The sequence below is a fragment of the Acanthaster planci genome, linkage group LG15 (genome assembly GCF_054643075.1).
Source record: "Acanthaster planci isolate LZ-2023a linkage group LG15, COTS_SCS, whole genome shotgun sequence".
Taxonomy (NCBI): Eukaryota; Metazoa; Echinodermata; class Asteroidea; order Valvatida; family Acanthasteridae; genus Acanthaster; species Acanthaster planci.
In genome coordinates, this window is record NC_141791.1 from 3,354,700 (window position 1) to 3,378,513 (window position 23,814).

General features: G+C 43.5%; 3 protein-coding genes and 1 non-coding gene across 6 annotated transcripts; 2 read left to right on the forward strand and 2 right to left on the reverse strand.

Moving 5' to 3' along the window:
- Window positions 1–2,607: 2,607 nt before the first annotated feature.
- Window positions 2,608–12,575, reverse strand: syap1 (synapse associated protein 1). Of its 3 annotated transcripts, XM_022244757.2 has the most exons (9): window positions 12,203–12,575; window positions 10,836–10,930; window positions 10,253–10,393; window positions 9,779–9,918; window positions 9,185–9,276; window positions 7,859–7,936; window positions 6,652–6,837; window positions 5,716–5,765; window positions 2,608–5,266 (listed from the first exon to the last, which is right to left on the reverse strand). In XM_022244757.2, the coding sequence occupies exons 1-9, from the start codon at window positions 12,420–12,422 to the stop codon at window positions 5,165–5,167; spliced, it is 1,104 nt and encodes a 367-aa protein (XP_022100449.2). In that variant the 5' UTR covers window positions 12,423–12,575; the 3' UTR covers window positions 2,608–5,164. The 3 variants fall into 3 exon arrangements, with proteins under 3 accessions (XP_022100449.2, XP_022100451.2, XP_087002704.1); XM_022244759.2 differs by lacking the exon at window positions 7,859–7,936; XM_087146578.1 differs by lacking the exon at window positions 6,652–6,837.
- Window positions 12,576–12,809: 234 nt separating this feature from the next.
- Window positions 12,810–18,713, forward strand: LOC110984505 (small ribosomal subunit protein eS4). The gene is made up of 7 exons (XM_022244760.2): window positions 12,810–12,882; window positions 14,320–14,397; window positions 15,223–15,403; window positions 16,414–16,511; window positions 17,301–17,472; window positions 17,721–17,831; window positions 18,225–18,713. The coding sequence occupies exons 1-7, from the start codon at window positions 12,880–12,882 to the stop codon at window positions 18,362–18,364; spliced, it is 783 nt and encodes a 260-aa protein (XP_022100452.1). The 5' UTR covers window positions 12,810–12,879; the 3' UTR covers window positions 18,365–18,713.
- Window positions 15,839–15,981, forward strand: LOC147796597 (small nucleolar RNA SNORA16B/SNORA16A family). The gene has a single exon (XR_015427918.1). It is a non-coding gene; the product is annotated as a small nucleolar RNA SNORA16B/SNORA16A family (small nucleolar RNA).
- Window positions 18,714–19,187: 474 nt separating the features above from the next.
- On the reverse strand, window positions 19,188–23,814 carry uprt (uracil phosphoribosyltransferase homolog). The gene is made up of 6 exons (XM_022244761.2): window positions 23,621–23,814; window positions 22,949–22,991; window positions 22,266–22,398; window positions 21,261–21,422; window positions 20,799–20,897; window positions 19,188–20,056 (listed from the first exon to the last, which is right to left on the reverse strand). Exons 1-6 carry the CDS (start codon window positions 23,746–23,748, stop codon window positions 19,950–19,952), a joined length of 672 nt encoding a protein of 223 aa, XP_022100453.1. The 5' UTR covers window positions 23,749–23,814; the 3' UTR covers window positions 19,188–19,949.

The following is a 23,814-nucleotide window of genomic DNA, read 5'->3' on the forward strand; positions in this document are numbered from 1 at the left end:
GTCTTGTGTTGGGGAAATATGGAAGAGCTGCGTTGCACCGTTATCATAATATCGACAAGAATATAATATCAAATCAGTGCTCTGGCAATCACATATTTCAGAGCACTGGTTTGATATTGTGTTCTTGTATGTCAAAGTCTTATGTTTGGACTTTGTTTTTATTTCTGTAAGAGCAGTTCGTACCATAAAAATAAACTGAACTCTTAAAGTACGAGGGAGACCAACTGATAATTCTTCAACAAATGCATGCATACTTACTTCATCAACGAGGATGTTTCCAAGATCTTTTCAGGAACTGTGATCGATCCTTTGCAAAGACTGGAGATGAAGTCATTAATTCTTAAATTTTTCGTTTTCCAGCAGTCGCGCCCAACTTCTTTAAGCCTAGTAATAATATTGAAGAAAATTCTTAAGGGTATCTAATTTCAGGGTACATTCAAGGAATCATGGTAATCACACAGAATGACATCATTTTCCAACTTTCCTAATCCACAATTAAATCCCAGCGCACACTTGTTTTCGATGATAATTAGGGGACCCAAGACATGACAGTGCTCGAGCTGGCTGTGTGGCAGGGATGTTGGCGAGAAGCCACTACCTACCTAGCATATTCGAAAACGTCTGGCGCTAAAACTGCAACTTATTTTTCAAATGGAATCTGCCCTGACTCTATGAAATTCAGTTGTAATTTAAGGTGACAAGCGCATTAAGCGGCACAGTGTCTGCGGCCTGTACGAAGGGAGCGGAGTTTGAAACCAACTCGCGGCTTGTACTAAACTTGACAGAGCATGGAGGTGGCCAGTTCGAAAAGGCATCATCTTCCATCGGTAAGGAGGTGTCACGAGTCGGTGGAAAAAAAGCCACGGTTATACATTAAAAACAAATACATCACCAATGCCCTCCTCTGTTGGGTTGTCGTAGTGGTTCTTTCGTCGCTTTTTACCTCTGCGGTCCGGTTCTTTCGTCGCTTTTTACCTCTGCGGTCCTGGTTCGATTCCCCGATCCACATGTGGATTGGGTTTTCAGTCCCTACCTGATTCCGTGGGCTTAATCTATCCAGAATATTCCTCTGGGGTTTTCCGAACTGCGACTGCTTCTCATTGTCTCCTCTCTACAGATTTCTCCAGACTTGCGAGCTTACAGTGCCTAGGGCGCTTTTGAGGAATCCTTGGTGTCATTACGAGAAATAAATAATTATTCGGCTATATCGGAACATCAAACAGAAATTGCGCGTCTTTATCGTCACGTCAGAGGCAATCACTAGTTGTTTGTGTTGTATTCGTTGCAACAGAAGCAAACTGAAAAACTTACACAAATTAGGGCTAGCAGCAACTTGACAATCGAGGCTTGGCATAGTCCATAATACCGACGATTACTGAGTCGTACATCCCCGGCCGCGTCCCAACGATCCAGTGCCGTGTTTTGCATTATCTTGTGATAAAAAACACAATGGGGCTGCTGGTTAAAAGCGGGGCACACGGCGACCTTTGGTTTTCCAATCCCAGACATCGGCAACCAGCCCGATATCCCTTGTTCATTGAGCTCAGAGCCGCCGCTGCTGTTTTCTCCATACTCTTGTGCATTTATGATGCGCGCGACGCAATTAACCGGGGACCCATTGACGGGGCTGGCGCTTCGCTCGACGGCGCCCGATTGACGGGGCTGGCGCTTCGCTCGACGGCGCCCGCGTTTTACTGTGTAACCTTCGTCAGCTGCGGGTCCGTCTGGAACAGGTTTGGACAAAACACGAATGCAGTCGGCAAGTTGCATTCAGCAGAGATAACAATGAAGAGCAAAATTCAGCGCTGCTCAGCTCGGCTGTGGCTTTTGATAATAGACTAAGAGTAACAATACTTGATCCGTACGTGAGGCTATCCGCTGTATTGGCCTTATTGGAATAGACCCCCCCCCAAAAAAATGACGTCGCACGTTGTTTAAAAATGTGCGCTTTCCCTACGACGGCTCCGTGGATCGTGTCCAGGTCTAGCTATTGCCAGCACGACGGCTGTGGGTGGTGTTTCGGATAAAAGGACCTTTTTTTCTTTCGGTAACAGTTGTAACGTTCCATTTGGTCTGGCGGAATGGAACATGCTATCTTCCTCCCCATGGAATTATGGGTGTACATGTATTAACATTCACATCGCAATATCACTGGCACAGAAAAGATGCTTGGAGAGGGCGCCCTTCCTGCCGACTGAAGCTTCTCTTCGAGCTTAAGCGCTTATGTAAGTCGCTGTCAGTTGAGAACGTGTTCAAGTCTGGTTCTGGCATAGAGCGCTTCAAACCCGAGCCGCTGTTGGGCAGGAAGCCAACATTTTGAAAACGGGCCCGATTGTCCACACGTACACGTCTGGTGGAGAAATAGACTTTGGAAAATGCTTGTCCGTCTCAATCAAATTCATGCAATTGTTTTATCTTTCATCTTATTATTTTTATCGTCGATTCTGGCCCGATCGCTGCACCCATCTGTCGAGGTCTGTCATCTACGAGACAAATTACGGTAAAAACAATGAAGAATTTGCCCCATGAAACTTACACAGTAGTACAGTACCAGGCACTTAAAAAATTATCCACACGGTAATAATGCGAGAAACTGAACCGGGGTCATTAGTGGTATTTTTTAAAGATTTTATTTTACAACTTTTCTTTTGGCGCCATCAACACAATGGCGAAGACTATGTTCTGAATTAAAATGACCACCACCTTTTCAATACTCTCTCATTTCCAAAAAAGTGAATATTCACTCTGCCCAACGGAAACTAGGCAGCAAGACGGTTCAGACTGAAATTCATTTGATCACAGTGCCTACAGAGGCTTTGCATGGTAGCCATCTTGCAGGACACTCCTTTTGTTTCACAGGGGGACCTCCTATGTGTATCCCCTGCAGAACAAAATAACTGGCCTGCAAGATAGCAGCCATGCAAACCCTCTATTCCCACACAAATTATTTTTCAATCAAAACTTGCCAGTTGTGGTTTCACTTGGCGTGGAGTGAATTTTCACACAGAGAGCTCCTTGCTTAAAATATTTACGAAATAATACAGTTATGATGACATAATATTTACAAGCCAGCAATCAAACTTTGTAAGATTTGAATGTTTCATTACCTTTTCTGTTTACAGGCTTATGCGATGTTTCGGTATTAATTCATTTGGAAAATATCGGCACTAAAATCTCTCCAGATTTGGCCCAGACACGATGTAAAAAGAGCACCTATACTCGAAGTTCAGAATATTGTTCATGGAACACCGCACCGCGAACTACTCTTAAAAGTTGGAAAATATTCAAATTAATTTCCTCTTCTTTTAAAGCCTGCTGTGCAAGGATATCGAGAGTGGAGCCATTAACAATGACTCCTACTGATTTGGAATTTTGACTGTGACTGACCTGTGCCCGTTAATCAAAATAATCTTGTAAACAACTTACGCAGTTACAAATTGCAAAGATCTTGTCACAAAATAGTTACTCTGGCTCATCTTGGAACATGCACGACTGATGTATCATTGACAGAAAAATGTGCTACGACATACATAATATTTAAATGCGGTTTAAATGTGTTAAAACTGAACACAATTGTTGTCAAAAAGACCCCTGTTCCTCTTGAGAAAAAAAAATGACCTCTTTTAATGTCCAACTTTGATGACAGTTTTTTCCACTACTTACAAAAAGGCAACATATTTTACAACAAACTTGGCCTCCTTACCTACGGAAGGACAACACATCACCTTGGAAACAGAGAGAAGAACTAGGTTGCGCTCCATAGTGTAATGCGCACCCTAACAGCAGCAATGCCCGTACACATTCGGTGTTGGAAGGGCACACATGTTACACAACTGATTAAATCTGTTTATTTTTCACTATTTAAGAGGCAAAGAACTGCCCATGCAAACATGTTTCAGACCAACTTAACTGATGAGCAACTTCTCATTATCACGGCTGGCTCGTTACGAAATCTAACAGAACTTTTTGTCGAAGGTGAGCATCTTTCACACTCAGGATAAATCACAGATAGTGCGGACCACCATGCCACTGATATAGAAATTCTTTGTTTGCTTTCCCTTCAGAAAGCACAAATGCAATAGTGTGGAACATAGAGTTAGAATAAAGAAGAAACAGCTTAACTTAAAACACAATTCCATTATACAGAATTTACTTTCCTGTTGAAGAAGTATGTCACATTAGTTACATGTTTAACCCTAACCCCCTAGGCATTTTCACTAGGAACCATCCTGAATCTTCCGAAATCCTCCGATTTTCAACTTGAAAAAATTGCATTCAGCCAAAATCCTCCAAAATCCTCCAAAAGTTCTTGAAAATGTCATTTGGAGGTGTGCCTTACTGCCCAAATCCTTCAAAAACCTCCGGCAATTCCTGTCATTAGGTTGAGGCAGTGCGAATGGCAATCTTGAGCTGTGCGGTTGATTCAAAAGAAATATCAAGCTGAATTTGCGCTTCACTAAGCACAAACAACATAAGGTCTGATCCACGACCTTCACGTATGGCATCCTTCGAAATCAGCCATGCATTTTTGTCATACACCCTGAATCCTCCAAGTTCCTCCACATTGCAGAAAAGGATTTTAGAGGATTTGGGAGGGTTTTAGGGTTAATTTTTAAAGTTCTTGTGGTGGAAAATCGACAAAAGACAAAAATAAATCATCGTAAGTGCCATTTTGGTCAGTAACAAATTTTAATCTGGACAAAACTGCATGGGAAATGGTAAGAGAGAAGCATGAGTACTTAACATCACCCTCATACATATTCATGATCTATGCCCCAACCCTATTGGTCAAACTGCCATTCCGGCATTAGACTGGTTTTCTTCCCGGACAATGTTGGCCAGTCGTGTGCGCGTGTATGATCCAGTTTCCGCATGCTGACGATGTATGCACGTGATGGTAACCTACCCACAATGCTGGGCATTTCCTTTACAATACCTCGAGGAAGAAGCAAACTGTCACCAGAAGACTGCCAGGATGATGCAGTTGAGATGTAAACATGGCTTAGCATCAGTCACGCCCGGAAATGACTTACCGTGTACATTTGCCACACCACAAATGGACATATCCTTGGCACGATGTCCGGGCACAATACGTTAGTTTGTGGTGTGACAGAAAATACCTAGTGTATACCTAATGTAGACAATACCTAAACCGTCAGTGGGTTTACTTGCTGTCTGGTGCGCCCTCGTCCTCAAGCATCTGGTCGATCTCTCGCTCCCATTCCTCATTGCCACCTGTGTCGTCCTCCTCGACCACCTCATAGTCCTGGGAAGGAGGAAAGCAGATTACAGCAAGGATTATTGCTAGGCCTGACCTTCGATTACACTGATCACCATTTGACAAAGGCAGTCTCACTTCACAAGAACAGCCAGTCTTTGCTCAAACGATCTGCTCTCGATCGTTCTGGACAACGCAGTGAACATGGTCGAAGCTTGGGGAGTCAGCTAAGCGGAGTAGTTCTTTCTCACCTTCCACCTCTGCGGCCCTGTTCCATTCCCGGCTCAGTCCTACCACGGATTGGATTTTCAGTCCTTCCTGACTCCATGGGCTTTACCCAAAATATTCTTCGGGGGTTTTCCTCCCGCCTCTAAAAAAAAAACCTGTAGGGGCTTGCCACCGTCCTTTTTCTACAGGTTTCTTCAGGTTTAAGCACTACAGTCTCTCTGGGATTTCCTTGAGGAATCCTCACTGTTCTTACCAGAACACATAATTACCTGGAGCTCCTGTTGCAGTTCTTTCTCCCACTCGGGAATATCTCCCTCATCTGCAAATAAAAACAAGAGAAGTTTGCAAGATGGGCAAGTCATGCATTACTTATTCTTTGCAGGGTTACCAAAAAAAAAAAAAAACAACCAAATCAAATGCAGTGGTAGGTGACAGGAATGGTGGAACTGATAACGTCGCTGCTGTAACTGAAAAAAAAAAAAGCTCATTCGAATGCACGAGTTTCCCTTTCAGAGATTTGGACTGTGATCCGACATTCCGAGGTATGCTGCCAGCGCATGCCGAGGGGGCGGGGGGAGCATGCAGCTTGCAACATACCCGGCGGGCTGGGCGAGGGGCCGCTCCGTTTGGGGGACAGTTTTGCGGAACAGAGGTACTGGATCAGGAGGGCTACTAGAGTGGGCACTATCCGGCCGCCTGGAAGGGGGGGGAGCAAGGTGGGGTATACCGTGGGTGATACAGCCGGGCAGATGGGGTTACGATATGGGGTGAAGTGGGTGCGCAACCGGGGGAAATTGGTAAACTTGACTTGTTTGGTTCATTTGCCTGGGGGGTTTGTCTTACGCAATCCCATTATCTTTAACGTCCGACATTACTTGAGATATGAGAAACAGAAAAAATATGTAGGATTCCTGTTTGAATCGGCATCTGACATCCACGGGATAACTGATCAGACTGTTCAGCACAAAGAAAGTAGGCACGATGAAAATATTTGCCGAGCAAAAAATGGGCTGCCGGGCAAAATATCACGCAATGTATATTGCTATGTCGCTGGTTCCCGGCTGACTTTTGCTAAACCCAGAAAGTTGCTTCACAATTTTTTTTTGTGTTCACAGCACTTTCATTCCGTTGACTGCTTGCCTCCAGTAAGTCCCCCTGCCCACCCCTCCCCTCTTCGCCCCTTCTCGAAGCGTCCCGGATCTTACCATCACTCTCCTCTTCTTTCTTGTCCATTCCCAGCTGCTCGAACCCCTTCTGGATTTCGGCTTGATCGATCTCCGAGACAAAGGCATCGCTGATGAATTCCGCCCCCGGCGGACTGCCTGGCACCTCGTCTTCAGTCGGCGAGGTGGCCGAGGGCTCCACCGATATGTCCAAAGCACCAGACTTGTCTGTCGGCAAAACATGCACAGACAAAAGTAACGATGACACGGAAATACCGCGGATGTTCTTTTAGCGCAGCCGGACCACACACCGAGCAGTGTTTATGCGGCAGTACATAAGGCCATCTCTGAAACTGGCTTCCCGTGATATGGTGAAATCTATCGTCTGCATGTGCCGATGTGTTCACAAATGGCACTGACGCAGACCTAGCTTTGGACATGAGACTTGGAAGTGGCCGACTATTTCTTCCTAGAAATGTCAGGAAAAGGAAAATCAACTTCCGCTTTGGTTTGGGCAAGGATAACTTTTTTGATGGGGTGGATTTGTTCGGTAGCAAAATTATTTATCGTTGTGTATGATGCCCTTTTTGCCTATGAATCTACAAATTAACTGAATTTGTCAAATATGGGCTTATCCTTTGAAAAGACCACATGCACAAACTGTGTCTCTGTGATCTCACATGCCCATGAATGGACAATAAAGTCAAGACAGGTTTATATAACTCCATACACAAGGTGCATCTCTCACTTCAGTGACCGGAAATGGTGCTCTACAATTTAACTGCCATTTCAGCATGCAGACAACATGCAACAACCATTTCATACTAAAGAAAGAAACGAGCAAACGCAAGAACAACACCCAATCAAAAAGTCAGAGCCCTTGTTACAAAGTGAATGCATGCATTGGCTCGTGCGGAACACATTAGCCCACACTGAATGGGTCAGGAACAGCTTATCTTGTGTGAAAACATGGTCTTCCGTAATTGTCATACGTATGGGAGGCAGAGAAAGGGTTAGAAAAGGACTTTCTGTACTTTCAATTGTGGATTTTTCTAATGATTTGGAAATACAAAGAATTAATTCCAACAAACTGAAAGTAAGTTTCCTGGCCAAGAAAAATTTGGATAGATTTGGAATGAGAACAGGGGCGGTCTTATTGAAGTAACTGGGGGGAGTCTGCTTGCTGTGTGCTGGGCAAACATGAATAACAAATGGGAAAGTACGAGTTGGAAAGCAAAGCCGACAGTACCTTTGACGTTCTCTGATGGTATGTCGTCAGCCTTTCCATTTGATCCACTGTCAGCAGAGCCAGAGTCGCTGGAATTGCCTGTGGTCGATGTGTGAAAGCCCAGAATACGGAAAACTCAACACAAAACAGGTACAAAAATGCCTCCAAGCCCCTGGAACATTCCTATTGGAAGGCTTCCTTGGAGTTGCACTTCAAATGGGCACGAGCAGTGTTTCCTGTGTATTCCAGCCAGGAATGGGCCATTCCCAATTGGGCAGGTGGGAGTAAACCTTCCTAGAAACCTTCCTGGTTTGGGTTGTGTTTTTTTGGCATGGTCTTTGTTATCATTTTTGGCATCAAGCTTCAGTTGTGATTTGTAGGCATTCAGCCCCGCAAGTTGGAGTCCTATTCCTGGTCAGTGCAGTCTGCATTCTGCTGCAGAACTTTCCCATCGTTGAGTACTTCCATTTTGTTTCAACAGCAAACCCTTTGAGAGCGACCACTGAGCTTGAGACAACACCAAAGACAAAATGAAGATTTGGACGAGGGCTCTGCGATTCAGTGTGGTATTCGAGTCCATCACAAGTCTCCGCAAGTCCATCTTAAGTCCCTAGCACGTCATTCAGTCCGAAGCCAATTCACAAGCTATTCAAATAAGCAGTGTGAAAAGCATTCCTTTGTAATTGTTCACCCTGTTACTTATTGCTGGCCTTGTGAAGGGACTTGTCACTGGACTCGTGAAGGGGCTTGTGAAAGGACTTGAGATGGACTCGAATACACCACTGCTGACATTCCTGGTTAAAAACAGTGAGTGTATTGCCCCTTTACCACAGTGGAATGTTCCAAGTGTTTGAAGCAATGAGGCCGTTTTTAAAGTGAGAAACCTGGTGTTACATAAGAAAAAAGTGAAGATGTGCAAGGTACAAATAAATTGTTGCTGAGAAGCTTTTGTGAGGACGTGGTGAACGCAAAACAGCTGTCGCTGATCAAATTAATGGAGGTTAGGTGCTGAAAAAAAAACCCAAAATGAAACAAAAAACAGAGGAAGAAATTTTGAGAAATTATTTAGCAAGGCTTTACTGACCGATCATGTCCATAGTTTTATGTGGGAACAGTAAGTTGAATCGAGAAGAGCTATACACAGGAAGTTTTCTATTACCAATGCCAGAACTGCACAAAAGCCAGCCACGAGGGAGTCAACTCACGTTGAAAAGATGGAGTGAGAGAAGCTCGTATGTGGTGAGCGCTAGTCGAAAGCAGACTGAACAAGATTGAGAGGATCACATCGAAAAGCTGTCAGTGTATCTTTCAGCAAGAAGATGTAAATTTGGTTTATTGGGAGGTTACCTGAGGATGCAGCGAGGGAGGTCAGCTGGGAGGACTGCTTGATGAGGGATACTCGGTAGAAGTAATTCCGCCAGAAATTCTCCTCCACGATCCTGCAAAGGGTTGAACCAGGGAAACTTGTCGTCAGTATCTGTCACCAGAAATCATCAAACAAAACTCACCTGGCTGGAATGAGACCCACCCTAACAAATTGAGTTATCAGTTGCCGGGGCAACTTTTGTGAGTCGCCTTTAAAAGAATCTCTCACCCACATAATGTCTTTACTCGTAGGGCTGCAAACCTGATCCATGCACAAAAGGGCTCACAGCTGTCCTCCTGATGCGAACCCAACAAAAATTACTGAAAACATGGCTCACAATATGGGATCCGACAGAACAAAGACCTAATGGTGTCACACTTGATGGATTGCGCCCCACCTCATTGCTATAGGAAAGTGCATGTGTAAATAAAGCCTGACGTCATTATGTCACATGCCCATTACAAATTAATATTGTGGTATTCACAAAATCACATCAGCTGCTTATTTCAAAATACTGTACATGTACAAGTCATGCACCGGCGACAAAATCATCTCTTGATGGACGACAGCCTTACTGTTTCGGGACGAGGTCGAATCGCATCTTCTGGAGTTTGTCATCCTCGTGGAGCGTTGCCATGGCCACAGGGAACATGCTGGCAAAGTCAAACTGGAACTGGACGCCCGCGGGTGGATTTCGGAGGAAATTTCGTTTATCCTGAAATGAAAAATAAAAAGAGATCCAAGTCTGCATACAGCACGTGTAATGAATGCAAAGGAATGGTCAAAGCATAACCTCAACAACATGATAAACCTATGTGTAAGTATTGATTTGGGATTTTTTCCGTCATTTCTTGACTGGGAGCAAACCAGGAGCGGCAGACTTTCATTAATTGATTGAATTGTCAAAGCAAAGTACAGCCAAACACAGACTATAGGAACACTTGAGTGCTAGTGCTTCTAGCATAGTTCCTATGCAAAAAAAAAAAAAATGGTTTGGGGTTAGAGTTGGAAATGGAGAATCTCCCGGTCTGACAACTTCTTGCGCACACCTGTGACAATGCCAGGATCTGTTCTTTCATCTGCTCCTCTTCGTTGTATCCCACCCACGGAGGAACGGCTGCCTCCGCCCTCTTGGAATGCTTCTCCTTCACAAACTTGTCTTGCTCTTTCTTGAAATCGCCAACAATAGTCTTGAAGCAAAGGGGAAAAAAGTCCAATACGATGTTGATTGTTGACGTCTTGGATCATTTCCTGCGGACACTTTATGACTAAACTTGGAATAGAGCTTTTAAAACGAGAAATTAAGTGCCCATAAACACATGTAGTTGATGGGATTTAAAGATACATTGATATAGTAAATCCTGAAATTCACGAATTCTGGGTCATTTGCAGAACAAAGTGCAGCTAAACTCAAATCCACAGTGATATTTGGGCAGGGGAACCATGTAGGGTATACAAGCTAGCAAACACACATCTACTTTCGCCTTACCTAATTATTAAAAACAATAAAAGAAACAAAACCTTATACACAACTTAGCGGCCAGTAACACCTAATCAAAGCCCAAACATTCCACAAGAATATAAACCAATTTACTTGGCCAGAAAAACAGTGCTTTAGTATTGCTCATTTACCTTTTCTTCCACAGTTTTCTGAATAATTGTTGCTGTTTTAGCTGCAGTTTCTGTAACTTTTTTTGTTCCTTCCATCGCAACATTGAACAAGTAACCTATAAAAAGTAAGAGGAAAACCATCAACATGACCAGTGACCAATAAAATGTGTTCAACGAGGCCTTACATTTACCGGTTTTACTTAAAAAAAAACTTTATTACAGTTCACGGCAAGACAAGTTATACACGGTGTAAGCCTAGTTCAGTAGTTTTCCTGGTTCCAGATTTTTCCTAGTTCCGGATCGTTTGCAATAAAAACCTGTCTCTCTTGTGTTGTTCTTTAGTTCTACATTCTAAGACAAGTTTTGCTTGAAAGGTGAAATGTAGGCATCTTCTTGTGCACAATTTATTCTAGAAAAACTCAAGAAAAGAAATTTGGGCCAGATTTCTGTTTTGCACTTTGACATTTTTGAACAGTATGTCAAAAATCACGGGAGCCAACAAAAAACTGACAAAAAATTTACAAGGCTTTAGGTCACTCACTAGGTGTGATTCCACATACATTTTTCATACGCAACAGTCATATAAACTTTTGAATCTAGTGTCTGTTTAAAATCAAGATGACTTGTACAGTTTCCGTTTGTTTAAAATTGGCAAAAAGTAAAAGCATACTCCTAGCTTTAGATCGTGCATTATTAGCAGGCAAAATGCATTGCGAACTCAACTACACGGACGTAGGAGAAATGTATGTGACGTTTGTTAACTGCATGGCGTAGGGGAAAGTATCATTGACAACTCGCTCCACAGCTGAAAAAGTCAAGTACAATTTACGCAGGCTCTACTTTTTAATTCATTGGAATTCTTATGAAATAATTTTCTCTAAATTAAGAAATTTTTCATCAGAAAATCAGCTTGCTGTAATGATTCTGGCTGCCAAATGGATTTCTCGCGTGGTTACTTTTTATTCAAGAGTAAGTTTTTGTCGCCGTCCGGAACTGCTTAAATCGATTCAGAGCTAGGAAAGTGTCCACGTCACTTTTGTCGATCTTATAGGCTTAAGTCCAAATCTGCAAACTGAAAGCTAAGACTTTGAAAAAAATTCGGTAGGTACGTATATCTCTAATACACAAGGCAGACTACTGACCACATGTCACAGGAATTTGAGGATTTTTTTACCTGCATTCTGACTGAATAATTTTTGTAATCCTGAACTAGGTAAATGTCTGCACATTTGCAAAATGCTTTAACAAAATAACAGGTTAACAACAACACTAAAAATCATGACAATGGTTATGGTTAACAATGCATGTTCACTTTTCCACGATCATCACAATGATAATACAAGACATGTACAAGACGATAAGACACAAATACAGACATTACAACATACTTCCCCACTCCTTCGCTGCGGTAAGTGCAGCTTCCGCAGTAATGTTCAATTCAGGTTTCACCGCAGGCTTGTCTGCATGTCCACTTTGCGTTTTCTCTGTGTTTTCTGCTTCGATATCATTCATGTCGTTTTTGCTGTCCGTTTCAGCGTCTGCTTTGGATTCAGAGATCGTTTCCTTCTCAGTTTTCCCCCCTCCCCACCAACTATTTAGCATTTCCATCGTTCGATAGGCTAGTTAAACCACATGTACCAAGAGTGAAGATTCGCTTGGAACATGGAAATAATAGGAAAACTTCCCTACGACGACACGTCTTCCATTCTGTAATGCGACAACTTTCTCATCAACTAGCTTCAGTAGGGGTCAACTTTGTTGATGATTGTTGGTAAATACTTCCGGTTTTTAACTTTCGGCAGTCTTCGGAAATTTGAACAATTTTCAAAAGATATCTAAGAAACATATTTTGCTGGAAACATGAAGTGAAAAATGTTCCGAAACTGAAATTAAGAGAAAAAATGACTTAAGAGAGATTAAATGTAATTTCAAAATCCCGTATTCACTTCGGATTTATTCGGAATTTCCTATGTCAATGACCCATTGGTGACCCCACATTGAACAGGATAAAGACTTTGGCGCGGCATTGTGGGACATTCGGTCTCTTTCGTTGGAAGTTGCCAACATGGTGGGTTGACAGGATTTTGAGCAGTGTAGTATCTTCCCCATCTTAACAATCACGAGATAGAAAATTGAGTTCGAATGTATTTTTCTTAAACTATAATGTTCGTTCTATTTAACCACATGATTATTTCACTTCTGTCCTCATAGAAAGAGAAAATATGACACGCTAAATTTTGGCTGTTTCGTTCATAAACGACAGGCTCCCATTCCCTCTGCAGTACTGCTGCCTTGGCATGGCTGGCTAACGGGATTTCATAAAGTAGGCCCTAGGCTAGCCTCAGACTGGACTCCCTCCGTATCCTACCTAGGCCCCACAGCGGTCTCTCAGTCTATTCTAAAAGTGGGGACTCAGCGAAAAATGCCTTCTATGAAACCCCTTTTGTGTGTATGGATCACTCACCCCATCAATAATACTCTGATGTATGGTGATTTCCAATTCGTGGAGGTCTGTGAAATTTTGGTTTCGATTTGGGCTATTCGTTTACTATAGCAACAAGGCCTAACTCCTGATCACTGACCAATTCCAAACACACAGTCGGGATCTGTTTGGTCTGGGAACCAGACAGCGTCAGAGACTGTGATCTGACTGGTGTTTTATCAGCGACACTGGAGATCAATGATCATATTCATTTTGGTTCATCATTCATTAACATTTATTGGCAATGTGATGCTCTGGGGTCTACGTAATTACGCTGTTTGGTTCCCAGACCAAACAGTTCCCGACTGTGTTTGGCATCGGTCAGCAATGGGGAGTTAGTCGCCCAAATGGCCCAATTCGAAACCAAATTTCATGGACTTTTACGTGTTGGAAGTCAAAGTAATAAATCAGAGTATTGATGGGGTGAATGATCCGTACACGCAAAAGGGGTTTCACAGAAGGCATTTTTGCCGAGTCCCAATTTTTTGAATGGACCGCTGTGGGGCCTAGATTTTTAAATGGGCTTGGTGATCCTAACATTAAATGCCATAGGCCTAATTAGATTCAGCAGAAAAAACACCCACGGCTACCGTATAAACAAAATTTTACCATTGCTTTTGTGATGACTAGCCGGAGTCTGCATTGGGACGGAACGGATGGGAAAGAGACCATACCAGAACACTTGTTTCAAATATGATTCCTTTACGTAGTTTATCTAGTGACATGGCATAAAGTTCATAAAAAACAACTTTAAATAACTTACGTGAATGGAAAATATGGGGGAAAGACAAAAACTGATTATAGCAGATGGATGCCCAGTTAAGGAGACAATCTCTCTTTCAGGGGACTGGTTTTTGTCTCCAAGGACTTCTCCACATTCAGGGACAGTCTCTGAGTTGCGATGTGCGTCTCTACTAGCAGATGTTTTCATTTAAAAGTCATACACATTGCCTTGGTAGATCATTGGAAATGTTAAAGATTTTCAGGTATGCGACTTTGCTTTTAATACTTACTTGTTTAAAGGCACGAGGACCCAAGAAGCATCTAAAGCGCCTTGCAGCACCCAAGCATTGGATGCTGGACAAGCTGACTGGCGTCTTTGTAAGTATTCAGGCTACCTGAGACCTAGGGTCTTTGCTATCCGTAGTTGCTTTGGTGAGACTAGTGGAATCCAACAACAGTAAGGCACAAAGCGTAGTGAATTCATGGAAGCCAGTGCTCCGAGTGGAAACCTTGTTGTCTGTGCTCTGATGATCAGCAATAAATACATCATATACAGCACAGGAAGCTTAACCCCTTCGCGACGGATGACGGTAAAAGCCGGCGTAAAAATTGAGATCCTCAGCCCGCTTTTCAGCTATTATTCTCGGGCCACGCTCGGTGAAAGAAGGCACACCCTGGCTCTTGTATATATGGTGATTGGCCTTAGTGTGTGGCCCAGAAATGAAAAGACCGAATTTGCATCATAATCACCAGCTTCACAATAGTCCCCACTTTGAAAAGAGGCAACGGGAATGAGGAAGGGTGAGTAGAGCCGCATGCCACCGAACAATCAGCCTTTTCACCGTGTAATTCAAAGCGTGCAGAGCACGCAGGGCCACAAACCCAGAATTTGCAGTTTGGCAGGTGGCCTTCGTGGCCAAGCGAGGCTGGAATTCTCAGAGTCGGCTTTCAGAAAAAAGTTCCCGTCGTCAAGGGGTCAACATCAAGTAACTCCCTTGACAAATTCATGAATTAGGTTTTCATCTTGCACAGCTGAATCGCCAGAAAGTCACACATGATGTTTCAACTTCATTGTTATCATTGCAAGTCACTTTTAACATCAGTTTTGACATGTGCGCTAACCTTGCTTGTAAAATTTGTTGCTTGATAGTTTTTGAGGAATTTTCACAAACCTGTGATTCATTTCCCAAACCTGCCTTCCAGGCCCCGCGACCCTCCACCGGCCCCCACAAGCTGCGAGAATGCATGCCCCTGATCATCTTCCTGAGGAACCGGCTGAAGTACGCGCTGACCTATGACGAGACCAAGAAGGTGACCATGCAGCGGCTGATCAAGGTTGACGGCAAAGTGCGCACTGACATCACCTACCCGGCCGGTTTCATGGGTCAGTACCGCAGTGATTTGGTGCCGGCATTTATGAGGGGCCCGATGGTTTGTCAAGTATGCCACGCAATCAAGGCCCTCGGATAACGCAGTTCTGTGCAGAAGTTGTGCAGAAAAATCCCATTCTGGGAACCGCTGATAAAACCTGTTGGAATGCCCCATGTTGAATGGCCCGTGTTTACGTGACGATGGTGACCCTTTGGTAGGGGCACAGTGCACGTGCGCACAGCTTCATGCCTACTTGGCGCAGGCCCAGGTGGCCATGCTCAACCAATGTACGGCCTTCATGCATCTGCCGTCCGCCCATTTGAGTTGCCTCCGGTGTCCGAGTTTCCAATATCCCATTCCATCCTCGCGGATGTGCTCCACAAAATTGAGATCCTGACTATAAAGCTCAATATCCTTGAAAACTGGACCTGGTCCGTGTGCACTGTCGGGCGGCCTCTATCGAAGGCTCATAAGTCTTTATCAGTTGACTGCTGAGTTCAAAGGAGGCCTACATCAACGCTTTCTCCCATGGTCGCTGGATTTGGTTTATTATGTCACCCATTCCCAGCACTACCCAGAGAAAGAACAAATCAAGTTTTTGTATTTCAGTGAGGCTTTTTTTTGCAAATTATCTTTGTTTTCCAGTAAGCATTGTTTACTTTGAGTACTTTGAAAAGTTTCTTACGTTGGATAAAATGAGACCTTTCATTCACCCACTTGTGGCCTCTGTTGTAATCACTCGGCAGAAACCCCATGGCACATGCTTTGGACTTGGAACATGCCGGGCTTATCAAGTCCCGTGCAGAGGGAAAATAGTGGCTCTGTTCTACCCGCCTCAATCCTTACAAATCTTGCAGAAGCTATTGGTAGATTTTGAAGGATCTACAAGAGTGTGGAAGGACTGAGATTAGTGTGTTAGAGATGTGTTGCAAACATGCCCACTGAGTTACTTTTAAAAATGAATTTCACGCTAGCTGGCTTCCGCTCGGAGACAGCTGATTTTTCTGTTGTGTCCTCTTGCAGACGTGATCTCCATTGAGAAGACGGGAGAGAATTTCCGTCTGATCTACGACATCAAGGGACGCTTTGCTGTTCACCGCATTGGCAATGACGAAGCCAAGGTACTTGTCAGTCTATATTTGAAAAACGGTTTCATACACTTTGAATTTCATCTTGTTATTTGTGACCCACTCTGCAAGAAAGGGTGTTAAGGGACGCTGTGCTATTTCATGCAGTGGAACCTGTGGCCTCATTTGGTGTAAACTGTGTTAAATTCCCTTCTTTAATCATGCACGTATTGGTATACAATCGGGTTCTTGCACTTAAAGAACGATGGGAAACTGCCACATTTCAAATGATTCACTGGAGGTGATGATGAAGAAAGTGGCATTGTTCATTTTGTGCTCTACCTCATCGAATCTCCTCACCACCTTCAGTGTAGTATTGTTATTATTATAATTATAAAAGACGAAGCAGGTAGAGTGAGGAAAGCATAGGAGCTGTAAGTTGCCATCCAGCAACCCACACAAACCTTGAAGCGTCAAGTAAAAACATGTAGAAAAGGGAAAAAAAAGTCATACAAGAGATAAATCATGATCCAGTGAAAGGAGGAAGTCGTTTGCCTTCTCTTTGAAAGAATGGACGCTGCCTTCTTCACATATATCGCACCATCCAAGCGGTTCCCAAGTACAACTGTACTCGGTGAGACGCAGCGTTTGGTACTAGCCAGTGCGGCATCTCATCAGCTGTAGGCCGTGCAGATGCATAGTAGATAGGAGTCAAGTGCACCTATTCCCCCTTTCGGTTCAACTTATGATGCAGTCCAGCCCAACTGATTTCACTCTGTGGGGAAATTGACAGTTGCAGGTGCATTAATTGGCTTGGAATTCACTGCTCTCTCTCTCTCTCAGTACAAGCTGTGCAAGGTGCGCAAGGTCTGGACTGGTCCCAAGGGCATCCCGTACCTCAGCACCCATGATGCTCGCACCATCCGGTACCCGGACCCCCTCATCAAGGCGAATGACTCGGTCAAGGTCGACATTGCTACAGGGCGCATCACAGACTACATCAAATTTGACAGTGGTAAGATCTATTCTTAGGGTTCCGACAGTCGGTGAAAAGTCCGGGAAAGAATGTTGTGGCAAGTGGGTGATGGGATGTTGTGGAATCCTGTGGTCAGAGGAAAAGTCATGGGAATTGAGATTGTGCAAGGGTTATTTTTGATTGGCCAGTCGTGTCTCCTTGGATTAGTCCATGCCGAAATGTTTATTTAAGTATCAGATTTATGTTTTAGCATGTTCAATTATGAAAGATTATCTAATCCTTGCCAGGCAACCTGTGCATGATCACCGGAGGGCGTAACTTGGGGCGTGTCGGGCTGGTCATGCACCGTGAACGCCACCCGGGATCCTTCGACATCGTTCACGTGAAGGACTCCGCTGGTAAGACACAACCGAAATCTTACAGATTAATTTCTCTTGTGCATCATTCGTAGGAGAATCTCTTACAAGAAAAATCTCATCCGCTGTCTTGCACTAGAAAGTTGTAGCCATTCAGTAAAGGTTGCCTGTCTGTACTCTGTAGCATGGGTGTGTCAGGGGTGGGAGTGGCCACTTAAAATTAAAGCTGAAAACAGCTAGCAAGAAGCTGAAATGTACACAGCAGGTGCACACAAAGGGTCAACATCTAAACAAAAAAAAAGCCAATACAAGCTTAAAAAGCTGAATTCTCACACCCCTGGTGTATATAAAACTCAGTGTTGGCATATGGACTGCTAGTGTTTCCGTTGCACACATCTTGTGACCAACCACTTGAATGTTTTTATCCCTTTTAAGGCCACTCGTTTGCCACCCGTTTGTCCAACGTGTTCATCATCGGCAAGGGGAACAAGTCCCTGGTGTCCCTGCCCAAGGGCAAGGGTATCCGTCTGACCATCGCCGAGGAACGCGACAAGAGAATCGCGCAGCGCACCTAGGCCCAGCGCACGCCACACGACAAGCTGGGAAAAGACCCCACTGTCCTAAAAACCATAACTTCTGTTATCCTCACTCTCAAGAAGTCTTGAGCGGGTCGACGACTCAACTTGTAATTTCTCTTTCCTCCTACTTTTGACAAAAAAATCAACTTCTCTAAAACACTTCTTTGGTTTTGGGGCTATTTGCATTTGGTCATTATAACCATCCAGTCCAGTGGGAACATGTTTCAAGAGTCAAGGGAAAACTTTCAAAGTTTGTGAAGGAAAGGATCCTCCAACGAGTGTGCAAATCGGTAATGGTTGCACAGTGTAAACATTAAAGCTGTTACATTATGTGAAACAACTGAAACGGATGCCTGAGTTCGATTTTTATTTCTGTGAGGTTCTGCTTCCTGTACATCACAAAAAACGTACACCAGGCTTCAAAGAATAAGACTTTTGCGAGTAACATTTGAATTGAATCTGGTACACCAGGTTCTTTAAATTCACATGAACATAACAATTTGAATTCTCCACACTAAAAATACTGTTGGTATACCTGGTGATTCGGGGCAAGCTTTTGCTTAGTTACATAAGAGACGTCTTGCAACAATTCTCTGTTTTCAATGGATAAGAATGGCACAAAGGAACCTGTCCATTTCAGACAGGTGATGATAGCCATGCAAAAGCTGGCTTCAAATCACGAGATACAGCAAGTGTCTTTAGTCTGGGGAATTCAAATTGTTGTGTTTACGTGCATTAAGATAACACAGTTTACCAGACTGTATTCAAATTTAACTCGCAAAAGGCTTAGTGTCATAAATGCACACCTCAGTAAGTAATATTTGTTAACGTGTCTTTATTTTGGTATGATACAAGTGGGCGCTAAAGCTATGACATACATTTACTGCTGCATCTGGGAGACTAGTAAAACTTCTATGCTCTCAGCACAGCTGCAGGGATTTTTATACAGGACGTCTTAAATATGAAAGAAGTTGAGGTTTAACCACATGCTACCTTCCCTGGTCTAATAAGCTATTTACAAGTACATACAGGACAGAAGAAATATAGTTTCACAGTTTAATCCCACTACGGCTTGCAGAACTCAAGTCGGACATCTGTGAAGCTGGAAAAATTGCCCGTCAACCCTTCTCCAGTCTGTTTCAATCCCTCCCTCCACAATAACGCAAAGAATTTGGAATTTTTTTTTAATAACCCTTTACGACCTTTCTGAGGGGTGATGTTGCATTTTCACACAGGAGGAAAATGAAATCACAGAAAAATCGCCTGAAAAAATATAATCTGGCTGGGGGGGGGGAGGCACTGCCCCCAACTCTCCTCCACCCACCCCGGATCTGCCCTTGACATTTATTCCGCGCAGCAGAAGTCATTTCAATTCTTGGGAAATGAGTATTCAAAAACTTGTCTATGCTGGAAAATATCCATATAACCAAATAACTGGCGTTTGAGTGGGTAAGAATTCTGCAGACCCTGACTTGAAATCCGTTGTCAGGATCACATTGATGCATACCACCATCGCTTCAGCAGATGGTAGGCACTCTCGTCTCTCTATCCCAAAACCAATTCTAATACTTCCTGGGGCCCCTCAATCAGTTCCAAAGTATTTTTGTCCAAAGTGGTTCGGTGTGACTGGGTGGACCTCCGATGTGAGAATTTTGATTCCAGAGTACTTGTTGATGACGGATTTCACACCTGAAAAAAGATGGGTAAATAAGATGCAACTCAAACAAGAACAGCCACAATCTCGATTTCCAGAGCTGTACAGAACATTTGTACCCTGGTCAAACTTGGCCTTTTTCCTCGGTCGGACTCCCAGCCTCCCACAACGTGTGGTGGTTCTGCGCAATGAGTCGAGTGTGCTACTGGCCGAAATCGCTCACTACACCAGTATGTTCCAAGTGAAATAAATCCATTATCTGATGGGCTTCCCAGAGCTATTCCTGTTTTCACTGTCGGCCTGGACCTACACACACAATTGGCAACCTCCTAGACCTAGCTGCGATCTCGAGGTTTTGGACAGGGCCTATTTCCTGTCAATGGCCTACACCTTTTCTCGGATCAAGAAAGGGCACCATGGGGTGACACTATTCAGCCCCTGTTATAAAGCAATAAGTCTTCAGCCAGCAAATAAAGACTGACAGCGATGAAGTTTGGGCCACTGTTCATACTCCACATTACGGTTTCCACTTTGATCAGGTTTCCATCAATTTTCATCAAAGCCTCCAGTCGAGGCTTTGCATGGTTGCCATCCTGCAGGGCAGTTTTGTTTCACAGACAAACCTCACTTGCTATACCCTGTGGAACAAAAGCACTGGCTTGCAAGATGGCAGCCATGCAAACCCTCCATCGCCCTGTAGCTGTGTAAAAGTCACTGGTAATACGTACAAGGCCTGCACCTTGAAACAAGTTGGTGGTTACTCCCATCAGAACCTACCGTTTGGTGTGCAGAAAATGGTGAGCAGCACAATCATGTTGTCTTTGACTCCGTGCTCTGCAAGGACTCGCACAGCTTGGATGACGGTATTACCGGAACCTAACAAAAATTGGCAACATTTGAAGAATTCAGCAATGAAGCGAGTAACAGTTATCTGTAATACACATTTGTATCGGCAGTAGTCAAGTTACGGAACAGGATTTGAATCTGTGATCAACAGGTGCAGATCCTTGACAAGATTTTAGATGTAAGCTGCCAACAGTTAATTTTCAATGATTGGGGCTAATCAAATCCTTCATATTTACCGGGGGAAAAAAGGTATTGTTGAGGAAGGGGTTGGGCTGGATGTTTTTTTAAGAAAATGCTATACAACAGCTTCCCGAACTGCTTTTTCCAACCCAGCGCCTCTTGAAAGTTAGCCTCATTACCAGATGTGAACAAACTTCAGTATAGTGGACCTACTTAATATGGGGTACATGAGCAGGACTCTCCTCTTGTGAATGTCCGGAGGGAATTTGGCATAGAACACTTTGGCCTCGTTGGTGTCATCGTCGCTTCTGATGAGGATCTTGCCGATGCGGATGGAGCGGCAGCAGTCACGCAGACCCTGTTCCATGGCCTCGCCTGGCGAGCGATGGAGGGAAATAAGAGACAACAACCTGACTGGCATGACGGTTAAACTACATTTGAAGCAAGATATGGGACGGAGAGAACCCCCCCGCCTTTGTGTTGGTCATTGTTTGGTCGAAATCTCAGGAATTCTTTACAGACTTCTAGGGGGGATGTGTTGGGCAACAACAGTCTAGAGTGTGTATAGGGATTGGACCGGTAAGGGGGGTACCCCTCCGTCCCATATCTTGCCTGGTATATTAAACTAGGCTAATCAATGGTTGCTTTTACCTGTCATGCTGTGGACGCGCAGTGACCCCAACCTTGCAAAGATGCAGCAGAAAGTGACAGTGGTACGCAACTTGTCAGATCTATATGCAAGTATGGACGGGAGCTGCTACTGTGTTACTGATGAGTGCCAAGGGTGGTACATTCATTTGATTAGGGCACAGCACAGTGCCACAAAATCCACTGTTGCGTCTTTTGTTTTGTTGTGCTTTGCGTTGCGTTGTGTTGAGTTGTATTGTGTTGCATTGTATTGGGTTGCATAGCATGTTCTTTATTTCAAGTATGTGCTGGCATTTGTTGCATTGCTAAGGGGCTAGGAAAAACCCGACAGGGATTTTGGAAAAGGCAGCCGATTTCACCTGATTCGGTTATTTCACACAAGCACAACGATGTGGAGAAATCAGGTGCGGGCAAGTTTCCACGTCACACAAATTCAACATGAACATTTTCAGCAGTTGCTTAAAATAATTTCACTCTCTGTAGAAAAAAAAACAACTCACGGAGTACTCCTTTGAAAAAAATCCTAAAGAACTACAAGTGTTAACTATTTCCAATGTTATCTGAACGTACCACTTCTCATGATGCTGACTCCACAGTTGCCATGTTCAAACTGCACCCCTTCATACTTGCAACCGGTCGGTGTAGTCACCACCGCATTTCTGTACGGCAGCTGATTCAAACCCTCCTCAACGACTAGTCGGATCTGAAAAGTGGCACGAGCATGAGTAGTCAAAAGCAGTTTATCAGATCAAAGAGAGAAAAATGAGTTTTTTGTATGTCTTTTTCCCTTAACCTTGTGGATTTTTTTCAAAGCAAATGAATTTTTTTGAACTATTTCACTGATACTTTTTATCTACGAAGGTAATTTTATTTTGTAGAGCAGGTTGTAAACTTGCAGTTATGGCTACATATTTTGTTTAGAGCAAAAAGTCGAAATGCATCGTAAATCAACAACATAAACAAGAAATTAGGCAGGTAAGGAAACAAGATGGCATAATTTAATTATTTTCACTCCGCCTGAAATGACATTAAAGGTAGAATTTTGATGTTTCAAAGTTTCTTTTACCTACAAAATCCAGCTTTTCAGAAGATTTTGCAGGATAGAGAAACTGGATGCTTTTGAATGCAGTGCTAGGTTTCTGCACAGTGGTGGATTATTTGGGGTTCCAGGAAAGCTCCTGGCAAATATGCCTATGCAGCATGCAGCAAATAAGATTTCATAACTCTTTATCATCTCTATCCCAGACACTTACTAGTCTGTCGGCATAGAATACAAAATCTCCTCTTGATGTTGATCTGCGACAGGAAATTAAATGATAAATCAAATGTAAACAAGTTACGTATTGTTTATAGAATCTATGAATTGATGAAGAAGGAAATAAAAGAATTCAACAAAATGTTATGGGTCATTCCATTGGTTGGGCCTTTGGGGCACAATTTGTGACGGTGTCCTTGTTACATGGGTAACATTTACCACCTGTCATGACCTGTAGAGTAGGTCATTTACTCTGTAAACATAACACACCCCTCTGTATTCAGCCTTGCAAGATGTATAACAATGTCAATTGGGAATCCACATGCAGGGAAATAACTCTTTTAATTTTATGGAACAATTGACACCGTCACAAATTGTGCCTCAACCTCATGGAATGACCCAAATGCAAGTGTTAATCTGGCATGTCTGGCAACCTCAGCTCTGGGATACTTATTAATTATCACATTATGCCACTGAAATACCATCTAGGCCTATGGATACACAGAAATCCAATTTTACCGTACGCCATATTCATGTTTGCATTCATGCAAAAATTTAGGCCTAGGCCTATATTATAAATCAGATAATAGGCCCAAAGTCAATCAATGGCTGTCAATAATTATGCTCATCATGAATGTTCTAATTGAAGTTCTTTCTGCGGCGAGCTTACTTATTTCTAATAATCGTCTGAAGTTCTCTTATCTGATCGTTTGCTTTCAACAGCTTCAGCTGGGGACCAAACTCCTCTATTTCCACGCTGTTGGAGCCGAACTTCTTCACTTTTCCTGCGTCTCCCATTTTACACGTGTCTCTTCATTTCCCAAAACATTGCATTGGCGGCAGAGTGGCCTACAACACCCCAAA

Bases quoted from the DNA above. Each gene is read 5' to 3' on its own strand.
- syap1 (XM_022244757.2), bottom strand. From the start codon at position 12,422: ATGGAAATGCTAAATAGTTGGTGGGGAGGGGGGAAAACTGAGAAGGAA. The intron at 10,931-12,202 runs GTATGTTGTAAT...TACTTTTTATAG, and splicing joins CGCAGCGAAGGAGTGGGGAA to GTTACTTGTTCAATGTTGCG. The intron at 9,277-9,778 runs GTAAGGCTGTCG...AACCCTTTGCAG, and splicing joins TTCGACCTCGTCCCGAAACA to GATCGTGGAGGAGAATTTCT.
- LOC110984505 (XM_022244760.2), top strand. The intron at 15,404-16,413 runs GTCAGTACCGCA...GTCCTCTTGCAG, and splicing joins CTACCCGGCCGGTTTCATGG to ACGTGATCTCCATTGAGAAG. The intron at 16,512-17,300 runs GTACTTGTCAGT...TCTCTCTCTCAG, and splicing joins TTGGCAATGACGAAGCCAAG to TACAAGCTGTGCAAGGTGCG.
- uprt (XM_022244761.2), bottom strand. From the start codon at position 23,748: ATGGGAGACGCAGGAAAAGTGAAGAAGTTCGGCTCCAACAGCGTGGAA. The intron at 21,423-22,265 runs GTACGTTCAGAT...ATCGCTCGCCAG, and splicing joins AGTCAGCATCATGAGAAGTG to GCGAGGCCATGGAACAGGGT. The intron at 20,057-20,798 runs GTAGGTTCTGAT...ATCTTTTTTCAG, and splicing joins CATTTTCTGCACACCAAACG to GTGTGAAATCCGTCATCAAC.